Source organism: Nipponia nippon, unplaced genomic scaffold (genome assembly GCF_047370975.1).
Source record: "Nipponia nippon isolate SJK-2023a ecotype South Korea unplaced genomic scaffold, ASM4737097v1 scaffold_1, whole genome shotgun sequence".
In the NCBI taxonomy this organism is placed as follows: Eukaryota; Metazoa; Chordata; class Aves; order Pelecaniformes; family Threskiornithidae; genus Nipponia; species Nipponia nippon.
The window spans coordinates 91115988-91133855 of record NW_028262290.1 but is presented as its reverse complement, the minus strand read 5'-3'; the positions used below and the strand labels follow the sequence as shown (position 1 = coordinate 91133855).

General features: G+C 42.7%; 1 protein-coding gene across 1 annotated transcript in view; it reads left to right on the top strand.

The window, feature by feature from the left end:
- BCL2 (BCL2 apoptosis regulator) overlaps positions 1 to 17581 on the top strand; it is a 92805-nt gene extending 75224 nt beyond the window's left edge. The window contains exon 2 of the mRNA XM_009475476.2: positions 16169 to 17581. Within this exon, the coding sequence (XP_009473751.2) occupies positions 16169 to 16303 (135 nt within the window). The 3' untranslated portion in view covers positions 16304 to 17581. The remainder of the gene's footprint in view (positions 1 to 16168) is intronic.
- Positions 17582 to 17868: the final 287 nt, after the last annotated feature.

Sequence of the window (17868 nt, the reverse complement as noted above, 5' to 3'; positions counted from 1 at the left end):
AAGAATTCAGAGACTGAGTTAATCCTTCAAGCATAAGGCTTCCGTTATTATTATTATTATTATTATTATTATTATTATTATTATTATTATTATTATTATTATTATTATTATTATTACCACCATTATTATTATTGCTGCTACTGCTACTATTACTATTATTTTGGAATAACTGTTAACAACTTTGGTTTGCTATAGAAACATTTAATTATTCTTTGAAGCTTGCTAAACTTACTTCTCAGCATCCTGTAGCAATCATCTAATTTAAATAATTTAAATAATAAAATGGTCTAATTGTGGATCCTATGCAAAAGTACGTCCTGTTACCAGCTGTGAATTTCCTGTCATTTCTCATGTAATTGAAATCCCTCTATTTCTTGCATGATGAGGACGGGGAGCACTGACTCTCCATACCTACATTCTCTCTCCCTGTCACTCATTCTTCAATGGACTCCTTGTTCAGTTGGTTGGTTACTTATTATTATGGCTAGTTCCAGTGCCCTCCCTATTTAAAAGTTTTTTTATGCTTAGTCTCATTGCTCCACTCTGATCCCTGTCAAACAGTGCAGAAAATTCAAACACAATTTTCAGAAAATATTTTTTTAAATCCCAACAATTTTAATTAAATTATTATCAATGCAATGATTATTAATGCCTAATATTAAAATTTTAGAAATGGGATCAGGAATTTAACTTCCCCTGTCCCCATTCAAACAGTAGCTATGTAATGTATTACTTGGCCCACAACTTTCAATGCTTGGCACTTACATAACTTCAGGCAACCAAGGCAGGAGGTCCCTGCTGTGAAACTCAGTCTATTTGTTTAGATGCCTACTCATGTGTTTAGGAATCTAACTTGAAAGCATTTTTTTTTTTTAAGATTTAGGGAAATGGGACACATGATAGCGAGAATGAGAAAGAACTCCCTTGGGCAATACAGCACTGGCAGTTATTTGCCCAACCAAAAGCCCACCATTTTATTAAAACTTGAGCGAGTAGCTCAAAAGATAGTAACTCTTACTTTGACTAGGGAACTGGTTAAAATATCTTACTTTCTGTTAAGGACCCTTGATCTTGCAAAGCTTCTGCTTCTTTTCTTTCAAATGTTCTGAAATCCCACAAATGCCTGCGAGAAATTGAGGAACCTGAGAAGCTGAAAGGTCATCTGGGAGGGAAAGGGTGGCTCTTAGGCACAAGCTAGCCAGTGCTTTGTTTTAAGAAGCCAGCCTCCTGATGGAAGAGAAGCTCGGCTACAGAGCGGAGGGTCGGATCACCCTCCTCTGGCAGAAAAATGCAATTCTTTGAACTGAAGATGGCTTTTGCCACTGATCAGAATGAGACCAGCGAGACGAACACCCCCAGTCGTCCCCGGGAACGCAGTCGTGAGGAACATGAACTCGACAAGCTGCTTAATTTCCGCCAAAACAATGGATATCATGAGACACTGGATGAGCTTTTCTTACCAGTAAGTGAGAGAGACTGTCTGGGAACGAACATCATTTGGCTAGATAGAAAACTCTGGGTCCAAGACAAGGCTAATGGCTTTGACTCAGTTGTTCCCAGTTTCATATGCAAGACTGATGAGGCAGTGAGATCTATGCCAGTTCTGAGCGTGGCCAGAAAAGACTGTGCAAGAAGGCGTTTTTAGTTTGTTAGATAGAGAGTAAGAGAGTTTCTCCTTCTGGGGAAAGGAGAGCCTAGAAAATGGAGAGGACCAGAACAGAAGTAGATCCTGCAAATAAGCCAGAAGTTATGAGGATCTGGGGAACGTATTAGTCAGATATGTCTATTAAAGACATCTGTATATATGGCAGCATCTTGTGAATTCAGAGAACGCCATGCCAATTACAACCATCGGAGAGTCGTAATTTTGGTAAATGCATAAAAGGGAATTCAGTAAAACTGGGAAGGTATCAGAAAAAGGAGTTGAATAAGCATAAGTATTTAGACAAATGTAACAAGCTTAAAAGCAACAATTGGAGTATTTTGCCGTGGAGAATGATTTCGATAATAATGGGCGGTAGGGAAATGTAGTGGAACAACATCATGATCTACCTACAAACTGTTCAGGAAAGAAAGACTGGGCCACAGAGGCAGAGGAGATACCGCTGTACAGAAGGATAACTTGAACATTATTTAGCTGAACTTTAAGTGGGAAGGACTATGCAACTGAATCTCTGAAGACAAATAAATAAATGCTAACCTAGAAATTCCAAAGCATTTTAACAACTTTTGGAAAGTAAAGACATTAGCAGGTCTTTGTTGCTAATATCCAGCTTAAGAAAAGGAAACGGAGTGAGCAATGTTGAACTCAAAAGAACTGCTAAGAAAATTGTAGTAATAGGGACTTTGGCTACTCCCCTATGCTTGGCCAAATAGATCAGGAGGCACACAGATTAGAAGAGAGATTTCTTGACACCTGAAGCAACAGCATCTTGGACAAGTGACACACAAAAGGAAGAAACTAGTCTTAACTCCGGTATTAATCACAAGCTGATTGCAGCTGACTCACTAAGTCTTAACGTCTAGGTGGACCACAAGGCTAATTCAGTACAGCGGCTCCTATATTCATGGATCATACCTTTCATCTCTTCGAGGTGATGCTGTTTTGTTTTCTTTAAAAACTGTGACATAAGTACGTATTTCAGTATCTAAGAAATTCAACAAAGAGCAACTTCAGCTTTCTTCTCCTAAATCTTCCCTTAAAAATTGGCCAGAAGAGAAGTACTAAACACAGCTTTATGAGCTGCTCCTCCTCCCAGGAGTGTGAAAGCCATCAAAGTGCTTCTTGTATTGCTCAGTGGCTACCAGCTTCTTGATAAAACACACAGACGTGCTGCGCCTTCCACATATTAGGATTCACTGAGCAGGGCTGAACTACAGCCATACAGTGCCCAGGTATTCCTGATTTCCAAGCACGGTTTTATGTTGGCTTCACAGCAAAGCAGACACAACCAGTGTTTGTATCAAGCCTTGTTTCAAACACCCTTACCCAACCCTGCTTGCTTCTAGGGGAACCCCACCTCAACATAGGTTTATTTGAGACACAAACCAGGTATTGGAGTCTCACCGAGTACGAGGCAGGGCTAGTTTTCGCTGTGAGCTACCACTGTGTCGCAACACAACCTTGAAGAGTCCCCTTGGCGCAATGCCCACGGTGACTTGGCAATTACATCCACCTAGGCTGCACTCAGCATTGTGACAGCCAGCTGCAGTTAAAACCTGCTGGGACCACAGCTCAAGCACGATTAACTGGCACGATGACAATCATGTATTTGTCTCTGCTAACTTCAACTCTATAGACAGGAATAAGCAATATACCGGCAAGAAAAGGTTGTGTACTTGTGTATGCACAAATGCTTTGCGGAAGCTATGCAAGGTAGTACTGGATGCGTGAAAATGAATAGTGAAAACAGAGGTAATGAATGAAGGAAGGTTACACAGCCACAGAAAGAAGGAATCACACAAGGAACAGCTGAAGAAACACACGTGAGAAGGAAAGCGAGTATGTGAACAAAGCATGCAAAAAACCACCAAGGAATGAAGGGGGTGCAAGTTAGGAGGTACAATTTGGGAGCGGACAAGATGACAAAATTAGACTAAAATGAATTTACAGGGTCAGGCAGGCATGAGAAGAGACTCACTAACCTGCCTATGGTTGTCACATACAGAGGAAGGCCATTTGGATGGGACAGAAAACGTTAGGCAAAAAGGATGCAAAAGAGCAGTGTATTTTTTCCAATCAAAAGCCATCTGTAACCTATGCTGAAAATGTCTTTTTTCTGCCCTTCAAGCATATTAACAGTTTAATATATGATAGTATCACTGGTGACACTGAGAACACAGGGCTTTAATGAATCAATAGATTTGTTTCATCTTTAACTAATTTGAACCTTTAATCCTCTTGCTTGTGCAAAGTCTTCTTCCTTCAGGTCAAAGTATTAAATGGGCTCAAGAAGTAAATAAGGAAATAAATACCAGAAACCCTGTGGGGAACATTTAAATTAAAGTTTTCTAATAGTCAAATCAACTTAATGCCGTGATCACAGGCTCAGTTCATCTTCTTCCCCTCCTCCCCGCCAACTCTATGGCTAAAGCTGTGGGAATAAATAGCCAAAAAAAGGAAGGGGGTTTTCTTTTAGTTTCTTGATGCTTGTGTTGCTCTAGATTGGTTTTTTTCTTATTTTAACTGCTCTCATTATAGACATACAGGAACTTTTAAAACACAAATTTGTAAAAATCAAACACATCATAGCCCAAAACACTGGCCTGCAAATTTTCCCCCATGTTTCATGCCTGCTTTGCACTCTACTGTAAGCCCATGTTGGTTATGCATCTGACTTTTTTATGGACATAAATTGTACTGGTGCAAACCCTTGTGTAGACAAAATCTGGCTGATATAACTGTCTTCCACCAGCACAACATATTTCAGTTAATGAGTCAGAATACACTTTGATATCAGTGTAAATGGTTCCTCCTGGGGGGAGGATTCCTTCTTTACTGTTAAAGTGGAGATAAGTTCTGAACTTTTCTCTTCCCTTACTTGGGCTTAAATCAATCAAACCCGTATCTAGTATTTCTCATCCAGAAATAATACAGCTTCTTTTCATCACCTTTTTGACTGCTGGTCCCTTTCTGCATTCTTGCTTCGATTGTACGGTCATCAGAAAAGGGTATATCTAAAATCCTCTTGAAAGCACAAGTTCTGTTTCAAGCAATAGCAACCGCAGGATCAAACGCCTCCAATCTTAAAAGAAAAAGAAAGAAAACTGACTTGAAAGTTTGAAGCTAGCAAATGGTTTCTAGTTGGCACTAGAGAGACACTTGTATTTAGTATTGAGGAAGCAATGACTTTCTGGCCTCCAGTGGAGCATCTCCTAGACAGACAGACAGACAGACAGGCACACAACAAAATGAAGTCTTAATGCCGTGAGCTTCTTGAGAACAATACATACAACAGCATTCTGGCAGACTGGGCTCCCTTGGCTCCTCTACTCACTGCAATTTGAACATCTCTTTCGGTTTAGCGTGATGCTTGGCAAGTTTCCCAACCTTACATTATCTGGGAAAGAAAGACAAGAGAAACTGGTACGTTCAGGGAGCCTTTGAAGAAGCTTCTTCACAGTTTGCTCATAGCAAAACAGTTGGCTGCGTGTAGGAGAAGTGTCAGGACTGCAGCTTAGACTGCTAGCTTGAAAAGGGTTTAACTGAATTGCATCCAGGCACCGAGATGCTCAGATACTGCAGCAATGTGTGTGGTATAAGAACCTAGATAGAAGAAGATTAGATAGCAAATCATACAGAATTTTGCATGTGATTTCCTGGGTTTGTCTAAACTTATAGCAGCAACAGTTAATTATAGGAGGTTCTGAAGGCAGCTCCTGGGTGGCTTATGTCACTTATATATTAGATTCCAGCCATGAATTGCCAGCTGAGAGTTACCCCTCTGGCAGGAAGCCCCTGTCGATGTAAAGCTCAGGGGTAGGAGCAGCAGACATTGCTGATGGAAGATCTGGGGGAGAAGCAGCATGTTGACAGTAATGGCAGAACTCCAACGAAAAGAGCATCAAGGTGGGCACAGGTCATCACCTGAAGAGAGACAGGCGCAGGAGGTGGTTGCACACAGGAGTTATTTGTGGTCATCCTCTAGATGATTGCTGTACCTGCTTCCAGATCTAGTCCCCCTCCTTCTACCACACGTGAATCCCTCAGCTCCTGTAATCACTTCCTCTGGCTCTTAAGCAAGGGCAGCTCTTTAATTGCAGATTAATGCTTTAATGAAATTCCTGAGGCTACTTTGAAGTGACTGGGCAAGAGAGACTGGCCTTTCGGCAGCAGCTGCTGGCGCAAGAGTCACTGCGCACGTTGCTGTACGGGGAAGGCGTTGCCGTTAAGACTCTCTGTGCACAGCAGGATCCATCATTTTTTTCTCCGGTAGTGCCTCAGGGCATGTCTACACGACACAGCGCAGCACTGCGCAGGGATACTTGAGCTGCCCCTAAACAGCGGTTGCAGTAGTTTTACAGCAGGGTTAGCCCACCTGGAGCACTACCCTAATATACCTATAGCGCTTGCACCCCTATACTTGCCCCTGAGTTGGTTTGTTCAGTGCAAGGTCAGCTCTCTACTCCTCTCCATAGAACTGCACTCTGTTGTGTGAACCCACCTGCGCTTAGAAGTATTTAAAAAAGTAAATTATAAAGTTTAGGATCTTATATCAATTTTGATCTGCGGTTTCCGTTCTGTGGGGTCTTATTTATTTTAGAAAGTGGGAAAGCTTTTAAGCACTGATTTCATAGGTAATGCATTTATTTTTTCTTGGCTGATATTCCCGATTTTGTTTTTTATTCTTTCCTTTGAGTATCTGAAATTTTGCGTGAAATTTCTGCTTACTTGGAAACACCAACACATGAAGTAATTACCAGTCTTTCCTGCCTAAGTTAACGGCCTTCTCCTTCCTCATGCTGTTAGTTCAAGGTCACAATGATAGATTTAAATCCTTCATGAATTTTCATCTGACTTGCTGTCCACAGAAATTGTTCATTAAAAGATCCAATTTCCATTGGCATTCTCCCTTTCAAAGGATGTCAACAGGAAATATAAATGCTCAGCCCTTTGTGAATGATCTGCAAGGACATGCAGGCTTATGAAAAAAAAAAAAAAAAAACAAACAACCAGCAGTTAACCAAATCCCTTAGTTTCTGTTTTGAATGACTGGCCATAGGAATGCAGGCTAAGCTGCATTTCAGCTGTTCCCAAGGATGTGTACGTGTAAGTTGTTGATAGTGGTAGGTACTTCAGGCTCCAGTGACAGCTATGTGACCACTCTGATGATCATTGTCCTGTAGCAGAACCAGCCCCTGCCTCCTCTCAAGAACATCAGGAATGAAAGAAAACAAAGAGGGATCTGTTTTTTCAGAGGACTGGCACTCATACCTCCTGCTCTTTACCAAAAAAAGAGAGATTCCAGGTCACTTCAGCTCTCACCCTATGCTCCCAGCAACCATTAGGTTGTAAGGAACTGCATGACTTGCTCCAGAAATTGATGTGAATGTCTGATACTTGGGAGAGCTGAGACTTCTGCCTTACAAGACCTGTAGGAGATCTGATTGATAGGAGCAAAACTCAATACCCAGGACACCAGTTTACTTCATTGGGAGCTACCCATCACCACCAAAAGGAAAGAAAAGCCCACCACAGACTTAAAGTTTCAGTGTTATGTTTTTAAAATCTTACCGGTGTCCAAGGTATATGTCTTTCACAGTAAAAATTACTTGGAGTGCACTGTGAATGCAGAGCCACAGATCAGTGCTGAACATCTGGTTAAAATAAATTACAGTCTTATTTTGCAAATAAAAGTTCCTAGGGTCTACATGACAAAGTCTGGCCAGCATAACTATCTCATGGGGAAAAAATCACATCCCTAGCCTACAAAGATAACTATTTTGGCATGATTCCCTTCCCCACTATGTGGACTTACGTAGACTTACACCAAATAGAGGAGTCCTTTTGCCAATATAACTCACATTGTTTGGGAGGTACTTCAACCATGCTGGCAGACTCCTGTAGGTGGTATAAGCCATGTCTCCATCGAGATTTGGCCAGAACAGTGACACCAGCAAAGCCCCTGAAGTACAGCATAACCCTTTTTCTCCTGTTACTAGTCTCTAACATTTTTCAGTTTTAAAGCTTCCTGCTAAAAGGAAACACACCGAATTTGTGCCCTTTCTTGTATCAGCAAGACATTATTTCCTTTTACAGAGGAATTAAAGTATACATATGGGTAGGAGGTGTGTCGCTTTCGGATGTCCCAGTGGTACTTGCTTTTGGATGGGAGAAGATCCCACTTCTCCTGTAGGATGCCCGTTGTGTGTTTTGGTGTTGGTTTTGGAGGTGGAGGGGCAGAGGTGGTTTGCATTTTATTAAGTCTTCATATTTTGGTTTTGCGTGCTGACATTTGAATAAATCTAATGGTCATAGTTAATGGATTACAACTGTGTATGCAAATGAATTTGAGCTGTTTTGAATAACAAAACAAAGTCCTTCAGTCTGTTTGTGAATTGTATTCTTACATTGTGACTCTTGTTTTTTCATATGGTCCCTGTTAGCTCTCACCTGATAACATTTGCCAAAGGATTTTCTGGATGAACCCAAAAATTCAAGATTTACCAACCAACCCTAACCTATGAGCCCTGCGTAAGGCAAGGCAACTCATAAAGCTATCTTGGCTTAAAAGTAGGATTCAGCTCACTGTGGCAACAGGCAGTTTTAACCTGTCCTATTTAGACAGTTCGTTTTGTCTAAATTCCCACTTACCTCAGTCTACGCAGACTCTCTTCATTCCTTTCCCTGCCCCTTCACCCTCCATTTGTCTCCCAGGTCTTGTGTTTCTGTGCAAGTGGTGAGCAGGATGGAAAGGACAAGAAGGAGGAGTGGAGGGGAGGCACCCAAACCAAAAACAATCTCTTCCAAGCAGATGCAGACCAGAAACTTGCCCTGATTTTAATTTCCCATTATCACTTAGCTGTGAAATAATGAAAACATGGAGCAAGCCACCGAGAGGCCTCCACTCTTACATGCACTGTGTTGGAAGGGGGGTACTTGCAGCTTGCTTCATCAGGCTGCCTGACTGCCAGGACATGTCTGCCTCCCCTACAGCTAACGCTGGCACACAGTACCTGGTGGAGTACAGCACCCAAGGCCTGACTTAGGAAATGGCAAGAGAAAGCAATGACCAAAAAATGCTGCCTCCTCTCTGCCTCAAATAAGGCTTTTATAGGTGAGCAGAAATGGTTTGGGCTGCTAATGAGGTGTAGGCTGCCAAAGAAAACACATGCGCAAATTCATATTTTCCAGGTGGCTGCTGGTAGAAGCGTAACTGTCCATTGAAGTCTACAGCATAAGCTTTTTTTGCACTTACTCATTAAATTCCAGATTGATCGTGAGGTTATTTTATCATAATGTTAGCTGTGTTGTCTCATTGGCCCTGTAAATCAGTTGATTGTCACAAGATTTAGAAGAACCAAGAGCCTGCTTCAAGTCACGTGAGGAGCGGGTGGCACTTCTGCAGAAGGTGCTGGTGGCTCTGCATGACCTGTTGCTACGGGAGCACCAAGAAGCGCCAAGGCTGCTGCTCCAGCTCTGTGTTACTCCTGCTCAATGGCGAGCGCGAGTCAGTCAAGCCAAAGGGACTTGGGTCAGAACTGAGTGTTGAGACAACAAACACGGGATGGAGTGTTTCCCTGAGGGATGTTAAAACAAGAAGCAGAAAAATGCATGACCGGTCCCTCGTGGTTCAGCCGATGGGACAACCTGCTCAGGCTGGTTCGACTCCAGCCTTCTCGTTCACACATGTGCTCTGCCTTTTCAGGCCGAGGCCGCCCCGAGCCAGGCCCTCCTCACCAGACTGACAGCCTTGCTGTCTTGCTTTCCCCTCTCTACCTCCACTAATACCTGTGCCTTGAGCCCAGCACAGCTGGACGTGCTTATTAAATAAAACCCTCCATAGTCTTGATGACAAATGCTGTGCCACAGCACTTTGAGCATGTCTACAAGCAGCTACTTTCGGTTCCCATTTCTCAGGCGGTTACGTGATTTAACTCTTTCGCGGCAGCCCAAGAGTGGTACGGGCAGCTGGAGCAGGCAGGGAACATATAACGGGGGATGTGTTCACATTTCCCTCTACTACCAATGTACCCGCTGCAGCCAAATCTTCAGATTTGGGCTTTTGAAATTAGGTAGGCTATTTCCAGTGTAAGGGCACTCATATTGAAAGTCAGTTACGAGCAGGACGGGGAGTTTAGACAAGATTTTGAGAGAAACAGGCCTGCATTGTCATTCAGACCCATTTTGTCATTATTTTCATTTTAAAGTCATTCGGAAGATTTGACAGGAGTCCTAATGCATCTAGCTTCTTTTCAGAGGATGCAGGTGTAAGAGCAATGTTACGGGATGAGACAAGTCCCCACAGCAACTCTGTGACACTTGTTCTCTCCTCCAAAGTGATCCACAAATCCATAAATGAGTGTTTGGTAAGTTTACTGTCGTATGTGAATGTAAACTCTCTAGAACGGGGTTCAATAAATTTGAGTAGAAGGAGAAGAAGGTGGCCTAAAACTGAACAGTTCTCAGTGCAACTGAGATTCATGAAAATATGCGCAGGGACACATTTGGTTTCTAGGTACAAGTTACACACACCTTCTAGCACTCTACCTAAGTAGGGTACCTTTGGAAAATAAAACTAAGACTGCTAAATATTGATGCAAATAAACAGCAAATTAGTTGAATAGGATTATCAACCCACAAAAGATCGGAAAAGAAAATTGTGAAGGATCAAGTAGAACAGCTTTGACCATGTTGTTTGAACATCGAGGATTTTGCCTAGAAGGCCTTCTTGCCTTCTTTCTCTCCTTAATGCTAATATTGCTCCCTCAGAAGTGGCACCCATTAAATACCACCAGCTAGCTGCTGTAGTGACATTACAGCTGTTACGCTGATGCCAAAAATACCTCATTTTAGTGTGGGCCTTTCCAGGAATAAGAGAACAAGGCAGCCTCCCCTAGGTCTGGGCTTTTGCATATTGCAGAGCCACGTCTAACTGAATTAGGTAGAGATGCCAAGACTAAATTACTGAAACATTTCTCATGCTGACTTGGTTTAACAGGAATGCAGCCTAGTCTGAACATGGCATGGATTTCCATGCAAGCTGAATGATCAATGCCTTACAAATTCTGTGTTTAAAGAGATGGCTTGACCATTCCTCAAAGCCTGGGTTTGTCCTTCATCTCGCAGAGGTCTGAAGGAAATCTGCCTGCCAGCAGGGTCACTTTCTGGGAGCGTGGACAGGAGAAATAGTCATCCCCGTTATTATAACAAGTCACATTTATATATTTCTAAGTATATGCATCAGTTTCCATGAACAAACCTAACCACGATTAGTCCCTGCTCCTTAGATGTCTCCATCTGAGTGCCATGTTTAGTCAGCCTTATGCAAATAATATTTCCACTGATTTCAATTCACACAGACTTCAGTGAGAGCCTGGCAAGACTAGGACCTGCAAGATATGCCCACAAGATCACAGGCTCACCGATGCAAGAATTTATACAAGCAGATAGCAAGGACAAGGAACACAGAAGTTAGGCAAGACCACTGTGATGAGCACCAGTTTTGTCCAAAGTCAGAAACCTCAGGTATCACTGGAGAAACAAAAGGGTTATGCAGCCAGCAACTAACACATCAGCTGCAGACCTAAGACTATATTGGGCATTGTGGAAACAGAGAATTCAGACTAGACCCAAGGGCGGGGGGGGGGGGGGGGAGAAGGCAGAAATCTGGATGGCGATTTGATCGGGGTGCATGTGCCGAAGCCACTCCTCAGGCAGGTTCCCCGGCCATGATCAGCAGGGCTTGCGTGGTGACACCTTCTTTGCCTTCCCATTATAATTCGATAATGTGCACCTGGCTGGACTGCCAGCATGTCAGCACTCCCAGGCGTAAAAAGATTCTGGTCTCTCTAAAGATACCGACCTCACGAAACACCACACCTCAGCACAACACAGTCAAGGTCTGAGCTGTCCTTATTTGCATGTACTCACGACTTGGGCTTGCATAAAAGACCCGTAAACTCTTTGGGAGAAGAACAGCTACAGATTTGTCTATTTTTTGTGTTCCAAGAACTCTCGTTAGCTTCAAGATGACATTTTAATGAGGTTTCACTGCATAGAAAACATGGGATGACTTAACCAGCTCTCTCCGCTCCCTCCCTCCCCAAACTCTTTCTGAAATGAGTTACCATTTGGGAACGAATGCTTTTATGAGAAATTTATGTCATTTGTATGAAGGCAGGGGTGAGGGAAAAGTCATTCAGCTGCTAAACCTTGGCATTGGAGCTTATGCCATTCCTTCTCCTGCCACGTACCAGGTGGCAAAGCCGCCTTGTTCAGACCTGTGCAGGTTTCTTCAAAAGCCAGGAGCTAATGTGTGTGTGTTTGTTTGTTTTGGAGTCACGGAGAGGGCAGCGTAAAATAGCCGCAAGGCAATTCCCGTTCAGTAAAATGGAAGTCTCACCGGCTCTTCATTCAATACAATGTGGCTCAAGAGGATATCCTGTCAACCCAATGATAACGAGGGAAATAAAGTCACTTCCTCACCAGCTGTTTGATTCAGGTAGAAAAAGGAAGCCTTTACTTCCTTGTGTTTGCTCTCCCCACCGCCCCCTCAGTCAGAAATGCCAGGCTGAAACTGCCTTCTCCCTCCGTATTTTCGGTAAGGAGCCGTCCGATCCGTAATGCTTCGCCGGGCTCAGCCTATGGGAAGTATGTACTTCTCTGCGGACGAGAAGCTATGCCTTGCCTCTCAAGCAGGGGTGAAGGCTGAGTTGCAAAAGGGCCGAGACTGAACAACCTTGGCTCAATGTGCAAGCAAAGAATGCCTGTGTAATTAAAGATGACATTTGTTTCTTGGATCAGAGCAGCCGAATTTGGGCCAGCGGAAGAGCGGGGTATTGTGATATGGATGCGTTGTTTTGAGGCTGCCCTGACTCAGTGCACTATTACGCCTCCTAATCCTCCGAGGGTGACAAACTCCACTTTTGCCCTGGGCTCCCTGCAAATCCCAGGAACTCCGGCCAGGAACACAGCATGTCCTCCCTGCATATAGTTCAGCAGGCAAGGGGGCAGCGAGGGCTGCCCTCGGGGCAGTCTTCCTGGCCTGCCAATCAAGCCCAGGTCGGTGAGGCAGGCATCTCGGGTGCTTTGGTGCTAAGAGGAGCTTAGGCAGAGCATCTTTCCCTTCCCCACTGCCACCTTTCTTGCTTCACAGAAACAGTCAACGTAAAGTTGCATAGTAAGCCAGCAATAGACTGATTTGACTTAATAAAAGCTTCTTAAGAAATTACTTTTTAAAAACTTACAGAGCTGAATGAAGAGTTCTTTTCCATGTAATTTTTAACTGCCCTGATATAATTTTACATCCAGGATATAACTTTCCATTAAATTTTGAATAGCTAGGTCTTAAAAGCAAGGCCTGCAACCATTTTCTTTCCAATTGTGTCAAACTTCCAGAAAGGTTGACCAAGCCAGAACTTGCCTCAGTCTATTTGCCAAGGGGACCCTTGCTTTCATTATAAAGAGTGCTTTTCAGAGGACATCAAGTGCTTCAAGCCATTTTCCTAATCTTATTTGTTTTAGCAGAGATTCTCTTATTTTAAACAGACCCGTTTAGGCGACAAAAATCCAGTGACAAATACGTGGGTTTACAGAAAGAGACAAACCTTACGGAACAGTTGAGATTCTGTTTAGGGTTCTCTTTGTGCTAAAATAGTTTTCAGCAATGGGTCATACTTCCCTCCCCCCCCCCCCTTGTTTTAGTACATAAAATGGACATGTGTTTATTTAAAACAGGTTTGAAACTTAAACAAATAGTGACAGGCTGTTCAAACAAGCTTCGGAAATAGGCCTAATCAAGATGTTTGAGAAGGGGAGGGGGGAACGATCATAAAGAGCTACTTGTAATATATAGTGCAGACACCATTAGGTTGGGTTCATGTTATTGTTGTAATAATCTCGGACGAAAAAGTACTGCATGCTGCACATTTTTTGTTAACATTCCTGTTTTGAGCCATAGGTTATGCCATACTTTTGCCTTGTCTAAAAGTTTTACTGTAACTCTCCATCCATCTTCATACCCAATACCAGGAGCTCTCCCAAATCATTAGAAATGGTCTCCCAGACAAACTGGGAGGAATGTTCCTAAACTGGGATAGAAGGGAGGCACAAAATATGCTCATTTTGATACTGATACTGTGTATGCATTGGCTGTCATGAATATACAGAAGTGAGACCTTCCCCACAGAAAGAAACCATGGAAATCTTAACGTTAAAATGTTTTCACATGACTTGCATTTCCATGTTTGGGTTTTTTTTTTTTCATTTCCTCTCTTTTCCACCCATAATAATATCACCAAGTGTTGAACTTTAGCCTTGTATTTTTATAAGGCCTGATCTTGAACTCCCTATACAGACAAAGCTCCCATGGAAGTCAGTGAGTCTGCACTGGCGACAACAGGATTTAGCCCAGTCTGTAACATTTTAGGATATTGTGTTACTTCATAGCCTTAAGGAAAAATAAAAGCAGCTTTCCAAAGAGCTGCACAGCAAACTGAGTGTGCTTTTTGAGCTCTGCAACAGCACAGCAAAATATTAAGGCCAGAGTTTGCAAACGTCTATTTCAAAAATCAGGCAGCTAAGCAAAAGTTGCCAAATTTTCTCCGGAATGAAGAGTTTGCATTAAAACATTCCTCCCAAAGGTTAAGCTGCTTTCACTTAAGAATATACCTTCGGAAACCCAAGTTTGAAAATTATTGCCTGGAGGAACAAGCATTGAGAAATAGCAGGAGGCAGACATATTTTCAGGTCAATCTGTTGGCCAAAGCCTATAGCTATTCTGTTACCAACTCTTACCTACTGACACCCACTCTTACCTACAACATGCACCAATATTACTTAATGTAATAACATATTTTGGAAGTAAATACTTATTATTTATTTGAATCTCACTCAGTGTCTAGTGAACAGGAGTCAAAATGGCAAAACATTAAAAAACCTTACACGCCCTCTCGTGGTAAAACCATAGACACTCTTATTCTGACAATAACTAGAGATGGCTAATGATGGAGGCTACATAATTTACAGAAAACTAACTTGGCTGGCAGGTTGATATTAATAATGGAGACCTTTCTCTCCTTAATTCCTGCTGTAAACCATAACATATATGCATTTTTAGAAAGCAGGTTACCTCCTAGCACAGTAACATTACAAAACAGCTAAAGGCACTATAACATAAATAGAGAAAGTTAACTTCTACCATAAATGGGAAGTCTAGAGAAATAAAGGTAGAGCTGGAAACCCCCACGTTAGGTAGCTATTTCACCCGTTTATCTCAGTAGTTTGGGAGCAGACCTCAGTTGGCTGCCTGGTAAAAGAGTTGCCCTAAATGATGCTACCAGTTTTGTCACATTTTTAAAGTCATTCAGCTTTGCTATTTACTGCTTTCACGCCATACGGTATGATTTATCTGTCTCTCAGGAATGCTCTGAAGCTTCATGTTTGTTAGGAGTTGCAGCCTGAAAGAAAGGCATTACGTGCAGAGTATCACCAATCTGATCACTAGCCCAGTCAAAGCTCACTGCCTTTATGAGCCACAAAAACTTTATCTTTGCTACTTAAACAGCCTTTCCATTCGGTGCCTACAGGCACCTCCAGACTTTCCCAGAGCAGCTTTACAAAACAGCTCTCCATACACGGAGGACTGCAGCTTGAAGGAGAAACCCAGGGGGGTTTGGGCTGGGCTGAGGGAGAGGACTCCCCCTACACCTGACGCCAGGTGACTTGTGGGCAGCCATGAGAAATGGCATCACTGTATGCTTCCCCTCCTCTTCCTCTAGTTGATTATCTTGGCTGTGGGCTGGAGGGCAAGTCAGACTGACAAGATGATCCCATGGCAAGACAGCTCTTTTTTAGCCAGGGCTGTCAGATCAGCTGGTTGGCCCAACGGACCCTACAGCCAGACTGCTGCTACATCCACAGCATGATTAGCAGGAGCACAGGACCAAGGTGTCACCCCTTTTAGTGACAATTGTGAAAGACTGTCAAAGGTGTAACACAACGCTAACAGCTTCAGTTCATATGGAAGAAACATCTGTGGCTACTACACATAGGCTTCTGAACCCATCCCAAGGGAACCAAATAAATACTGCCTTATTTTCAGCGAAGCTGACCAGCAACATAGATGCGTCATGTCCAGCGGGAATGAAAGGTTTGGAGAATGAAGGTCCATTTACCTCCTTTGTGTATGTTTGTATATACAACATTCAGGAGCCAAAATGGTGGTGCTCATATTTAAAAATGCTGCTCCTATATTGTCTGGTAGGCTGGGCATGCCTAAAGCAGAAGTCACAACCATAAGTAATTACAGCAATATTTGTAAAGAAATAGGCAGAACTTTGCGCTAAGCACTGCACAAAAACATAGCTCCAAAATCACTATTTTAATAGGTTTGTTTGGGTTTTTTGTGCTGGCGTGATTGCTGGACGACCATTGAGCGTGAAGATGTTGCCCTCTCTCTCTGAAAAAGCTAATGCAGTTCTGATATTCTGTTATTTCCCGTTCTAGGATGCCTTCGTGGAGTTGTATGGCAACAATATGAGGCCTTTGTTCGACTTCTCCTGGATCTCTCTGAAGACTATCCTGAGTCTGGTTCTGGTGGGAGCTTGCATCACTCTTGGCGCTTATCTCGGACATAAGTAGAGTCACCCAGTTTATCGTGGATTACAAAAGTCTTTCAAAACAACAAAATAATATTTTTTTCTGTAGCACAATGATATTTTATGAGCAAAACAACTTCCCAGCTAAAGATTAAATCAGCTATTACTGCCAAAGGAAATATCATTTATTTTTACATTGCAGGAAAATTATTTATTAAAAGATATTTACATTTTAACCTGCTATTTTCAGAAACTCTGCAAGTTGTATCTGTCATCACATCATATTGTTATTCTAACTTCAATGAGCCCCGAAGTTTTTTAGGTTCTTTTTTTAATTAATGCAGCTGGCTGGATTATTTTATCTCTGAAGAGCAAATATACTGACACAGACTTACCTGCTTACATTTAGGAGGGCAGTTACTTGAGCTGCTAAAGGCTGCGTAATTGTGTTGATTTTCCTGGCATTTTCCGGATGGCTGGGAGGGATCTGAAAGACAAGGTAAGCGTGAACAAAGTTCTCGCCCTGTCCTGCTGGCAAGAACTGATGGAGTAAACGATTCAACATGGTACATATGTGGAGTCAAGATGGCAACTTCTTGAAGGACACCTGGCTATCCCTACAGGAGAACAGTTGGAAATATGATTGCCTATGCCTTGTAAACATGCGTTTTCAAGTTACCAGTTGTGCCATCACGTCATAATCACAATACCCTAATACATGTCAACTCGAATACTTTTTTTTAATAGAAGTGTGAAGTTAAATCGTTGGGGCTTGCAGGAAATGGCCATTCCAATGATTGTCTCAGCAGTGAAACGTTTTTTGCGGCTACTGACACAGAAACATCAGGAGACCTTAAGTGCCTGCTTCGACAGAGCAGAGCTGGAGTCTGAAGACCTGACCTGCGTCCCACTTTAGTGGGCTCATATCTGCAACTAATCCTGTTTACTTACTGAGTTCCTCCAGGGGTTTGAAACCAATTAGATGCAGTCTCTAAATCCCTGAAAGTTGAAAAGGATCTGAATTTTATTTGGCAAGAAGCAGACCTCAGCTGAGTTACAGATTAGCTCTGACTATCCTTGTTTATCAAACTGGACACCAAAATCAAGTTCATTTTCATAACAGGAAAAGAAAGTGAGCTTTATCCTCCTGCCCCTCGCCCTCAAAATTATTTCATGCTAATAATTTCCTAAGACTGCCTACAGAAGAAAAGCTGATGAAGAAACTCCAAAACCCCTCTCTGGACAGAAACTCTTTGACACCTCGATCGCACAGGTGCCTACTGTCGTTTCTAGCGAAAATGGGGTGGAGGAAAAGGGGGGGGGGGGGGTGAAGTCATCAGCTCATGTTACAAAATGCAACTCAAGTAAAATTAATGCATAGGACTCAGTATACAGTTTTATAAACAGACCTGTGTTCTGAAACCAGATGTGTCAATGCATTTTAAAGTGGGGCTTCCGTGTGCTCAGAGCGGGCCAGGAGTCCCAACGAAGCCGAAGAGTCCGAAACGTGTCCCACAGGCTGCTCCGAGGCATGGAAATGTCCAGCTTCAAATGTTTAGGTCAAACGCTCCTATTTTTTCTATGAAACTTTTGAAATCTGGGATTTGT